This window comes from Astyanax mexicanus, chromosome 7 (genome assembly GCF_023375975.1).
Source record: "Astyanax mexicanus isolate ESR-SI-001 chromosome 7, AstMex3_surface, whole genome shotgun sequence".
NCBI lineage: Eukaryota > Metazoa > Chordata > Actinopteri > Characiformes > Acestrorhamphidae > Astyanax > Astyanax mexicanus.
Window position 1 is genome coordinate 19,489,295 of NC_064414.1, and position 13,102 is coordinate 19,502,396.

Genomic DNA, 13,102 nt, shown 5'->3' on the forward strand with positions numbered 1-13,102 from the left:
AGAAAACAAATTCATATTCACAAAGTTCAGAAATTAATAATTGGTGGAATAACCCTGCTTTTTAATCACAGGGTTTTTTTATTTTCATGCATCTTGCCATGTTCTCCACCAGTCTTACACACTGCTTTTGGATAACTTTATGCCTTTTCTCCTGGTGCAAAAATACAAGCAGTTCAATTTGGTTTGATGGGTTGTGATCATCCATCTTCCTCTTGATTATATTCCAAAGGTTTTCAATTTGGTAAAATCAAAGAAACTCATCATTTTAAGTGGTCTCTTTATTTGCAGAGCTGTATTTTATCCATATGCTATATAAATGTGAATCAAGGAAAGTCAAGTTAGTGATAGTCATCCTCTAGTTCTTCTTCAGTGGTGCCCACAGGACACTGTGGATGGATATTTCTTGATAGAAAATACATGTTATACCGCAATCTGAAGAAATTTAAAAACAGATAAGAAAACCAAGTCACTGACATCTGACAGTCTGAAAAAGGTTACAAATTCATTTCTAAGGCTTTGTGATTCCAGAAAACCACAGTGAGAGCTATTATTCACAAATGGACAAAAACTTGAAACACTGGTAAACCTTCCCAGGAGAGATCTGTCTTCTGAAATGACTCCAAAAGGGCATGGATCACTCATCCAGGAAGTCACAAAAGAACCCTGAACAACATTTAAAGAACTGCAGACCTCACTTCCCTCAGTTAAGGTTAATCAGTTAGTCAGTGTTAATGATTTAATAATAAGATGAGACTGGTTGAAAATGGTATCCATGGGGCAGTTCCAAGGCAAAAAACACTACTGACCAAAAAGAACACAAAGGCCTATCTCACATTTACCAAAAAATTAATAATAGGACTTTGAGTAAATATTCTGTGGACTGATGCGACAAAAGTGGGACTTTTTGGAAGGTGTGTGTCCCATTACATCTGGTGTAAAACTAAAATACATAATTTCAGAAAAATCACATCATACTAAACATAAAACATGATAGTGGTAGTGTGATGGTCTGTGCCTGCTTTGCTGCTTCAGGATCTGAACAACTTGCTGTAATAGATGAAACAATCCCCCTCTGAATGGCTTAAATAAAAACTAAATGAAGGTTTTGTAGTGTCCTAGTTGAAGTCTGATTGAGATGCTGTGGATGATCTTAAACAGGACATTAATGCTTGAAAACAATCATGTAGCTGAATTAAAACAATTCTGTAAAGAAGAGTGGACCAAAATTCCTCCACAGAGATGTGACAGACTCACTGCCAGTTATCGGTAAAGCTTGATTGCAGTTGTTGATGGCACAACCAAGTTATTTGGATTAGGGGAAAACACTTTTTCACATTCATAAATTTAATTATAGTTTAAAAAGTTTTTATATTTACTCAGGTTATCTTTGTCTGATAATAAAGTTTGTTTTATATAAAAAAAAAAAAAAAGGAAATCTGTAAAGGGGGAAATACCTTTTCACGCCAGTGTACTTTGGTTCGCGGACACTGACAATGCACTGACATATGCAAATCAATCAGTTAATAATACTGCCCCTGGTAATGTTCAACCATCTGCATCTCGCCACTATCAGAGACACACTGCTTCTATTACAGCTTATCCCAATCAGCTTTCTCTCCTGCTCCGCCTCTAAACCCATACATTACCCAGTGCCTCTCTCAAACTACTCTTCCCATTTTTGTTTTAATCATTTTTAAAATTTGAGCTGAGGTGGAAGTCAGCCAAATTTAATTCATGGGGTTTAATGCCCCCTTAAAAAAAATTAAATCAGGAGAAAATACAGTAGATCTTTTCCTATGATACTAATGAAATGTAGCTCTGAGCAACAGACAGATTTTTGCCATTTAAACTTAAAGATATAATATCATGGCCCTCTGTAGTTCTGTAATTACTGCTCCAGCACTTCATACTCAGCCCTGGAGTGCTGTGATTTATTTTGGGCAGGTTGAGGCATACGCTCTGTTAATGTTAATGTTGATGTAGATGATGATCACAAAGTTGTTCTGTTAATATGGTGATAAGATGTGCTTTAACTCACGCATCAGCAGATAAGAGCTCATAAACATTCCTCCAGCCTTCAGCTCAGCGTAGGGAGGTTCCCCTGTAGCTAACCTCTGCGCAGTTTAACATCAGGAGGTGAGTGTTGTTAGTGAGTGAGTGTGTGTCATTACATTTATGACTTTAAAAGGGAGTTGGACTGTTGTGTAATGAGCACGTGTTATTGTCTTTACGACTCACTGCTCAGAGGTACTGTAGCTGAGGAACAGAGCATGTGAAAATAAACACAAGCTGAGTTTAAAGACTGTTTAAAGTTTGAAGAGGACCCTACTGTTCTCGCCGGTCAGGAAACGATACAGAGACGCTGCTGGACGTGTTGGATGAGCCAGACTTCAGCTGGGGTGGCAAGGTAGAGTACAGCACATTCTTTTACAAGAAATGTTTTATTTTCTTTAATTTACATGATACATGTTGTTTTAGATTAACAAAATACGCATCATATGGGTAATTCATATTATATACAGATCTGAAAAAAAAAACAAAAAAAAAATAAGACACCACTTCCGTTTCTAAATCAGTTTCTCTGATTTTGCTATTTATAGATATATGTTCAAGTAGAATAAACATTGTTGTTTTATTCTATAAACTATAGACAACATTTCTCCCACATTCCAAATAAAAATATTGCTATTTAAAGCATTTATTAGCAGAAAATGAGAAATGGCTGAAATAACAGAAAGATGCAGAGCTTTCACACCTCAAATAATGCAAAGAAAACAAGTTCATATTCATAAAGTTGGTATAAGTTGGTAAAGTGGAATAACCCTGGTTTTTAATCACAGTTTTCATATATCTTGGCATGTTCTCCTCCACCAGTCTTACACACTGCTTTTGGATCTCTTGATCATATTTCAGAGGTTTTCAATTCGGTAAAATCAAAGAAACTAATAATTTTTAAGTGGTCTCTTATTTATTTCCAGAGCTGTATTTGTTCTGTTTTTCTATGCCACTTTAAAATAAGATTCCCTTATAACAGGTTTATAAATGATTTATAAATTAGAGTTTATTACTGATTAGTACTTAGGTTATAAATACTTTAATAGTATGTAAACAAGTAGTGATGCCAAATTCTACTGTTATGCTGTAACAGAAGCTATTTCTAGATACATGTTTTACATTTATCTTTGTCTTTTCAATCATTCAGCAACAGACTCATTACATTAGATTCATTATTTATTTAAAAATGATAATCTGGTGTACATTCACATACAAAATGACTAAATCACTATAATTTATTTTTACATTGTCAGCATGCTAGCTGACATCTTCCTGCTTGTAACAGGAGTTAATGTGGATGTTAAAGCTTTGACTGGTTTTAATGGTTTAAAGTGGCAGTCAGTATTATTTTGTTTCTGAACTGAAAGCAGAAGCTTTTCTGAGTGAAGAAGAAATGGTACCAGTGTGCTGAAACGATCATCTCTGCTAAGCATAATATATTAAATGTTAAAACCGGGATGTCGGGTTGCTTTTCGCAGGAGTTCTACTTCTGGCCACGTTAAGCATCTTAACATACTTACATCACATGTACAGCTTTTAAAAGAGGTTTTACTGAACGCAAGTGGCTGGTGGAGCAATGGAGACTTCAGAAGAGGAAACTCAGACCTCAGTATCTCATTTATTCATAGTAAAACCAAAGAAACTAAGTGAACGAGTGAAGTTTCTAAATGAGCGCTTCTTTCTCTCTCTGACTGAACATAACCTGGAATCGGATTCATCCGCTCTGAAAGGAGACCGCATCACACCCGCCCAGTTTAAAATGATTCTTCCACGTGGTCAGTGCAATTACCCATTCTCACCAGAAAGTGAATCCACCAAATCCCAAAATGTATAGACATCAGCTTTAAAACCCTTTATAACCTAGTTACTAACCATGATCAAAGCATTTATAAACCCTTACAATGGTAGTCATTTAAAGTGGTACCCATTTTTTTTAATAATGATATTAATAAAATCTGCTGCTTTTTGCTAGTAGCTGGTTGTAGTTGGTCAAAAAGAAATGGTCATCCAGTAGAACATTTACCAGCTTAGCTGCTGACCAGCATGGTTTCATTTGAGATTAAAGTAACGGCTAACATTCCAACATGTTCAAGCTTGTTATCAAGCTGGTCATACTGGTCAAATATCTTGGTCTTGCTGGTCACTTTTTATCATGCTGTCAATATTGGTCTGGATGATCAGCTTGGTCATTCTGATCATCCAGGCTGGTCATCCTTCCAAGTTTAGCTGACAAGCTGGGTTTAGTTTAGCTTTTAGTTTAGCTTCTATAGTTTTAACTTCTTGGATTTTGGATATAATGTTTTGTTGAGTTCACTTTGAATCCAGCTGGTTTACCAGGTTCTAAAAATAGTAATTCAGTAGAAAACATACCTTATGCGAGTAAACCAGCTGCTTAAGCTGGTAGTACATGAGCTTCACTCTTCTCTAGCATGTTTTTATTTAAGCAATAATACACAAGAGAGAGTGCTATAGCGTGTAATATTGGCACTGCTGTGCGGCTGTGCCGTAGATCAGCACAGCAGTGTCAACATTGCATGTTATTGCACGAACCTCAAGTATGTTATTGTAATTATACCACGGTTCCATTATCTCTGTTTTTAAAAAAGATTTTGATTTAAAGACTGTGGTGTAATTAAGAAATAAAACATGAGAGAGAGTGTTATAACGTGTAATATTGGCACTAATGTGCTGTGGTCATAGGGACGAGGCCGCAGGTCCGAGTTACACCTTATAGCACGAACCACAAGTGTATATTTGTGATTATACAACAGTTCCGTTATTGCTGTTTATTAAAAGATTTTGAGTTAAAGAGGACGAAAAAAATATGATCTGTTTGGTTATAAACACTCCGCGAGTTAAAACAGTTCCATTGCTCCTCTGTTTGTAGCTGTGTGGCAGAGTAAAAAAGGGAGAGCTTCGGTTACAGTGCATTACCAGCTGATAATGGTACTCGGAGCACCTTTCAGCCAATCACATTGCAGGGATGAAACTAACTCTGATATAATTGAAATTAGACTAGCTGGCCCTCCAGCATGACCAATTTGATATCATGCTGGTTATAAGCTTGGTCATTCTGGTTATCCAGTTTGGTCATCCTTTCTGGTCAAGCAGGTTCATGACAAGCTCCTATTGTTTAACTTTTAGTTTTTTTAGTTTGCTTAATTTTTTTTAATCTAATTAATTTAACATCAATTAGTTTTTTTTCTTCTCAGTGTTATTTGTATTATATATACAGTACTTCATCTCTCAATACTGTTAAAATGAATCTAAGATGTCAATTTAATTAGATATGTTGAAAAAGACAATTTACATTTTGCCACATATATACTGTTTATATTATTTTACGAAGCTTTTAAATTTCTCATACTGTTCTTTTTGGTAACACCTCTGTTTTGCTCATTCCTACTGGGTAATACATACAGAACATGGTGTATAAAGTAGACATAAAGATGTTAAAATTTTCCTATTGCTTCACACATATCATTAGCAGTGAGAGAGGACCATCCACAGCAGAGCATCAGGAGTAAGTATGAAGAGAAATAGTCGTATCAGTCCCAGTGGAGAGGAGAACCCCGGCCTGGAGCTCACGGATGCAGCGTTCCGCCCGGTGAGGATTCTGTAGTGGTCTTGCTTGTAGCACACTGCTCAGCACATTATTATTGATGCTTGTGTTGTTCACACTGTGTGTGTGTGTGTGTGTGTGTGTGTGTGTGTTGGCAGGCCATTGCTTATTCTGCCTCTGTAACGTCAGCCTCAGTGGTGCAGTCTGTTAGCCAGTGGGCGGCGTATGCCCGCGGGCGCTGGAAACGGGCTGCCCGCAAATGTGTGAGGAAGAAACCCCCAGGTACATCACACATACTGTACAAACACACACACACACACACACACAACCTGCACTTCTCGCAAAGCTTTCATTAAAATAACACTATGTGCTTAAACAAACTATCAAAAACAGGGTTCCTAAAGGGGTTGGACATCGAAACTGAAAAACCTGGTTTTAGACCACAATAATTTATTGTGCCAACGGTCAGTTCTGGTGGAAACAGGAGAGTTGAGGTGCACATTGAATTCTGCCGTGATTTGGGCAGCCGTGGTTTTATGTTTTTTGGATACAATCCAGGTTAGCACCCGAACATCCCTTTCAGACAGCTTCCTCTCACAGCGTCCACAGTTAATCCTGTTGGATGTGGTTCTAGAAGTGTATCTAAAACAAAAAGCAAATAAATCTAATTTCTATTCTAATATAAGTGGAAAGTAGCTAAATATGGAATACCAAAAAAAATTTAGAGCAGGGTAGATCCAATTTTCTATTTGTTTACTTTTTTTTTTTAACATTCAGGCAACATTGTTTGTGTTAATGTTTTATTTTTTTGTTTGTTTTGGGAATGTTACTTTTAACATTTCCATAATGTTAGTATTCATCTAGCTGGGAACGTGTTGTAAGAAAGATTCGGTAACACTTTCTATGAATGTCATCTCTATAAGACTCTATAAACATACTCATAACACATTATAATGCATTCAAAAGGCATTATAAACATGGTTATACATATTTATAAAAATGTATAATTCATCATAGCCATGTTTATTATGCATCATGAACTGTGATTATAATGCATTAATAGCTGTGTTTATAACATGTTATACATCAATACCAAGAAACTCAGTCCAGTGTGCAGACTGTATCATGACTAAAAAAGCTTCCAACTTATAAACACACCCTCAATAATCCTATAAATATATTTTTAACCACTTATAAATTATTCTTATCTTGAATATAATATTAGTTATAGCCAATTATAATGTATTATAACAGGTCTTTGTGTGCTTTAAGTAAAGTGACAGACTTTCATTGTGGGACTATATTATTAACGATAGATATATACTATTTTAACATACATGTTATAAGCACAGCTTATAATGTATTATGATCACAGGTCATAATGCTTAACAAACATGGCTATAATGGGTTATGCATTTTTATAAATATTTATAGCCATGTTTATAATGCCTTATGAATGCATTATAATATGTTATGAATGTGGTTATAGAGTCTAATGGAGATGACACTCATAGAAAGTGTTACCAAAGATTCTAATAACATTGTGATGCAAACAATTATATAATTATGTCACATGCTTTTAGAAGTTCTTGGAACAATAGTTCTGTAATATTACAGGTCAACCTATCTGGAACATTTTCAAAACATTACTAAGTGTTCTGTTAGCTGAGATTTCTGAGAAATCTGTTGAAGTTTGCAATGCTGGGGTACCACTTCACATTTCCAGATGATCAGATTCCAGTCTATTTCATGGTGGCTTTATTTATAAGAGCAGATTTTGATAAGCACTCCTGCTCTTTTATATAGATACAGAAAATTTAGTTAACTTATCAGAATTGCCTTTTATTCTGTGATAATTTTCGTAACTTACATGATGGTGATAGCTGTTGCTCATAAATACCTATTTATAGGTATATGTTTGAGTAAAATGAACATTGTTGTTTTATTCTATAAACTATGGACAAATTTTCTCCCAAATTCCTAAAAAAAAAATAATTGTCATTTAGAGCATTTATTTGCAGAAAATGAAAAATGGCTGCAGATGCAGAGCTTTCAGATCTCAATAATGCAGAGAAAACAAATTCATATTCATAAAGTTTTAAGAGTTCAGAAATCAATATTTGGTGGAATAACTGTGGATTTTAATCCCAGTTTTCATGTATCTTGGCATGTTCTCCTCCACCAGTCTTACACACTGCTTTTGGATAATTTTATGCCACTCCTGGTGCACAAAAATCAAGCAGTTCCGAGGTTTTCAATTTGGTTAAATCAAAGAAACTCATCATTTTTGATGGTCTCTTTTTTTTCCAGAATTTGTACATTGTACACAATCTCATATGTGGAAAAAAAGACAATACAAATAGTGCTTATAAGCTGCCAAAGTGGATGCTGGCAAGTAGCATGTAGGGTGTCCAATATTTTGTTTGTAGAAAGGTTCAATCCTTATCATTTGAGGGAGTCAGGATATCTTTTACTTGCTGTCCAGAGTAACCGACATCTCTCTCAACAGGCCAACCTGTAGGCAGCAAATACAAGGGTCTTGCCTGGGATGAAGATGCTGTAGATGGAGCAGATAAAGCACAGCAGCTGAACAAGTGCCTTCTGGACCACTTCAGAGCCTTGGCCTCCAGCAACAAGGACACAGATGAGGTAATGTGACACAGCACTCATGCCTGTGGGTGAAAGATCAGTGTCCAGTGTAGAGGGCACTGGGAACTAGAAAGGAGTGAAACTTGTAGAAAGCAGGAGGCCATGCGGGTGGACGATACTTAAACTAATTGATCTGATCTGCACTTTACAGGTGGACCTACAGTATCTGAATAACGTCCTCGCAGAGGGAGCTGACCCCAACTCTACAGACAGATATGGACAGACTGCACTGCATGAGGTGAGTTCTGTAGGTTAAGACCAAGTGGGAGGGCTTTGGTGCTGCAAAGGCATCACAGGTGCAGTCTGGGATATTGAGTTTTTTCTCAATAATGGACAGTAGGAATGGTTATTGCCCATGCATGGATCCACCAGCAACAAAACACTTGGAAAGGAGTGGTGTTCCTATGGCAGCCTGGTTTTGGCTGATTCTCTGAGACGGTTTATGTTGTTTATGCAAAATATTTTAGTATGTCATGCAGCTTGATTTAGGGCTGAGTTGCTGTGTCTTTATTATTGTGAGGGCACAAAAAAAATCACCTTGCACAGCTTAAAACACACAAATGGCATGTACTAATATTTTAATTGGTTATGGGTGTGTTTTGGGCGTGAAGTGAAATAAATCAATCAGCGTGTCATATGCTATTCCCTTTAACAGCCAGGTGCACTCTGACTTTGGCATGTTGATATCTTAACAGTGCAATACTTTAACGGCGACACGGTGGCTTAGTGGTTAGCACGCTTACCTCCCAGCACTGGGGTCCTGGGTTCAAGTCCCTGTCTGGGTGGAGTTTCCATGTTCTCCCTTTGTCGAGGTAAACCGGAAACTCTAAATTGACCATAAAAATGTAATGCTCGAAACTGATTTGTATATGTATGTATAAATATTGTATGTGTTTTGTATGGGATCGTGTGTGTGTATAAATTGTGTGTATGGTTGTGCCCAGATATAGATAGGCACTCTGTCCTGAGTAAATGCTGTAGTGCCCGATGCAGTCCTCCAGGTGGACAATTGTTTCCGGTTGAGAGTACGCTGTGTGCTATTGGCTGCTGATTCTCACCGGTGTGGGGATGAGTGCTAAGTATGAATGGTTGTGTGTAAAAACGTGATTGTAAAGCATCCTTGGGTTTCTAGAAAAGCTATCTGTGTAAGTGTAAGGCAACAGAAACTATTTTATTCTTTATATTGTTTATTATATAAGTAAAAGCTGGATTTGTGCTGCAGCATGTTTATTTGTGTGTGTAACAAGCGAGGTGTATAACACAGCGCAGCGCTCCTGCATGACTAAGGTAGGATTGGGTGGCTGCCTTTTAACTGTTGTCAGGGTTTTAATCAGTCAGTAGCGCACCTGTTTTTCCCACTGCCAAGATAGAAACATGCCAAATATTTACCTAAACACATCTCACTTCCAGATCACCACACCCATTAGTGTAGATATATTCCTAAACTCTAACACTATTTTGACAATACAACCCCTGACAATTAAACCCATGTATGATTATGATTTGATTCATTTATATTACTTTAGCTTTGGCAGCTGTAAATGTAATGTCATTTTTAATAAGTAAACAAGACAAAGTAATAAAAAAAACTGTGATGTCAAACTTGAAACTGAATCAATTTATTTGAATCACAGTGTTTTGATACACTGCGTTGAAGTCTGTATCAAAATGGAAAAAGTGACTGTTTTAAAGCCACGTGACTGTTTTAAAACAGCTTTCATTACGTCACACAGTTTCTTTTATTTTTTTGATGTCTTTGACAATTAGTTTAATATTTATAACCTTATTGTATTTTTTTGCACTTTTTATATCTTCTATTTGGCATTCTTGGCGAAGAGCAAAGAAAGAATTTCATTGTACACTGAAACCCATTTCTGTACTGTACATATGACAATAAACTCTTTGAATCTTTGAATCTTGAATCAGTTTCTGAAAGATTCCAATTATTTCATGTGTTTTGATTCAGAGATTAAAAAGAGGAAAAATCACACGCATGCTGCATAAGTTTAATAATTACTGTTCACAATTTGTCGGACAATTAGCATCTAGCATCTATCAATGTTTGCGATCATTCTGAATTTGTGTGTGCCAGCTGCCATTCCCTTTAAGAGGCAGGTGCGCTCTGACTTTGGCACATTCGTATTTTACCAGAACAGTCTTTGGGGTCCATTACTGACATCCATTTGTGGGGCCAACATGAAAGCCATGGACTACATATTGGGCTACATATCTAGGCCCCTAAATCAGTTGACAGCTTCTGCTTAAAGCACATCACATGACCTTGTGTTCCACAGATCTCTCGGGCCTGGAACATAGACGTGATGCGCTTCTTTCTGGAGCGAGGGGCAGACATCCTGAGAGCTGATGCGTTCGGGGTCACGCCCCTGCATGTGGCCGCCGCCTTAGACTATGAAGATATGATTGAGTTTCTTTTGGAAAGAGGAGGTGTGTTTGTGTATATCCTCAATATATGCATGTGTACAGGGTATGAACTCTGGGCGGATATTGAATCTTAGCCTCCGTTTCTGTGCTTTTTCAGCTGACATAGAGGCCCGAACACACAAAGACCTGCAAACACCGCTTCACTTTGCTGCTAAGAACGATGCCATCGGGGCAGTTCAGCTGCTGCTGCACAATGGAGCTAACATTGCTGCTCAGGACTACAAGCAGAGAACTCCTCTACAGCTCGCTGCCAATCTGGGTAATGCTTTTATAAGAGAAAAGAAAGACCTGTACATATACTGTGGGCATGAATGCATTTTGTACAGAGCCTGTATACAAGGGAGACCTCTTTTAGAGAGGGCTAAAGGCCATTGGTTAGAATAAAGTATTCATACCCTTGAACATTTTCACATTTTCTCACCTAACTACCAAAAACGTGTATGAATCTTATTGAGACTTTAGGTGATAGACCAACACAAAGCAGCATGGCTTGTGGCAAAAACTGCAAAAAAATACTTGCTATGTCTTTTTTCAACAATGGTTTTCTTCTTGACACTCTTTCATAAAGGCCATTTATGAAATGCACAGCTTATAGTTGTGTCTACCATCTGAGCTGTGGATTTCTGCAGCTCCTCCAGAGTGACCATGGGCCTCTTGGGTGCTTCTCTGATCAGTGCACTCCTTGCTTAATCTGTCAGTTTGGATGGATCATGGTTATGTCTTGGTAGGTTTGCAGTTAAAGAATACTTTTTTCATTTTTGGATGATGGCTTGAACAGTGCTGTTTGGGATGCTTAAAGCTTGGGATGTGTTTTTATAACCTAACCCTGCTTTAAACTTCTCCACAACTTCATCTCTGACCTGTTTTGATCACTAGTGTTCTCTAACAAACCACTGAGGTCTTCACAGAACAGGTGTTTATATTTATACTGAGACTAATTTACACACAGCTGGACTCTATTAACTAATTAAGTGACTTCTAAAGGTAGTTGACCGCACCAGATTTTATTTAGGGGGTTCAGAGTAAAGGGGGCTAAACACTTTTGCACATCACACTTTTTAGATTTTTATTTGATTAAAACTTTGAAAACCATGTATAATTTCCGTTCCATATCACAATTATGTGCTTCTTTGTGATGGTCTGTCAACTATAACTTAAAAATACATTTAAGTTTGTGGTTGTAAGATGACAAAATGTGAAAAAGTTCAAGGGGTGTGAATACTTTTGCAAGTCACTGTACATATTACATAAAAAAAATGTAATTGCAATGTCAGACAAAGTCTGTGTATATATACAGAAAACATCATATAAAATATAGTCATTTTATTTCAGGAATAACACTTTTACATTAACAAACCCTTTTAATTAATTAATTATTTTCTTATTTTATTAGGATAGGGATAGATTATGAAAAAATCTGATGTACTGGAGTTTTTAACAGTATAATAAATTGCATTGTCTGTTATCTAAAGATCGCAGTGAAGCTGCCCGCACACTACTGGAGATGGGAGCAGATGCTGGGGTGCAGGATGCTGATGGACAGCTGTGCATTACTGCGATGATTGACAAGATGACACCAGTTGTATGTATTTATCATTCACTTTCTTTTAGAATATTTGGCCAAAAGTAAGTGGACATTAAGTACTGCATTTATTAAACATCTGATTCCATTAATATAAATTGGCCTTCTTTCAGTGAAACAGGATGGATATTTCATAAATTGTTTGATTTAAACATATCCTTGATTGAAACTATGTGTGAAAGCATCTGCTGAGACTTGGCTCAAGCACCTCTAAAATGAGTTCCAGCAACCTTTCCCAATTTAGCTAGACTAGCTGTATACCCCCATCACTAGTGATGTCACAACACCAGGAGGGTGAAGACTAGCACATGCCTCCTCCGATACATATGAAATTAGCCACCGCCTCTTTTCCAACTGATGCTGATGCAGCATTGGCGAGTAGCATCACAGTGCACTCGGAGGAAAAAGCAGTAAATCGGTTCTGATACATCAGCTCACAGATGCCTTGTGCTGATCAACATCACCCTAGGAGTGATGAGAGGAAAGAGCACCATCTACCCCACAAAGAGAGAGCAAGGCCGCTGGCAGCTGATGGCAAGCTGTGTAACTGGGATTCGAACCCGCAATCATAGTGGCAGCACTTTAGATTGCAGGACCATTCGAAGACCAGCAGTTGTTTTTTAAACTGTAGTTTATCTTTGATGAGCCAAACTGTTCAAATCCAAGAAAAGTATATCATTAAACATTAATGATATGATAATGAAAATATATCAGTCTCCCTCTTGCTACGTGAATAGTATGATCCACATTCTCTCCGCACTGGGCACACAATCAAACAGCACTCTTTATGCTGTTACTGTCAAGCGTCTTTT

The 13,102-nt window shown here is 37.2% G+C and overlaps 1 protein-coding gene across 3 annotated transcripts in view; it reads left to right on the plus strand.

Annotated features, from left to right (window-relative positions):
* The first annotated feature begins 2,211 nt into the window (after positions 1-2,211).
* Positions 2,212-13,102, plus strand: part of si:ch73-193i2.2 (transient receptor potential cation channel subfamily A member 1) — a 29,118-nt gene continuing 18,227 nt past the window's right edge. For 2 of the 3 annotated variants that reach the window (XM_022684978.2, XM_022684979.2), the window contains exons 1-8: positions 2,213-2,407; positions 5,543-5,662; positions 5,776-5,899; positions 8,127-8,266; positions 8,418-8,504; positions 10,561-10,711; positions 10,806-10,967; positions 12,181-12,290. In XM_022684978.2, the coding sequence (XP_022540699.2) occupies positions 5,585-5,662; positions 5,776-5,899; positions 8,127-8,266; positions 8,418-8,504; positions 10,561-10,711; positions 10,806-10,967; positions 12,181-12,290 (852 nt within the window). In that variant the 5' untranslated portion in view covers positions 2,213-2,407; positions 5,543-5,584. Of the gene's footprint in view, positions 2,408-5,542; positions 5,663-5,775; positions 5,900-8,126; positions 8,267-8,417; positions 8,505-10,560; positions 10,712-10,805; positions 10,968-12,180; positions 12,291-13,102 lie in introns of all 3 variants that reach the window. The other variant, XM_049481707.1, reaches the window with a different exon arrangement.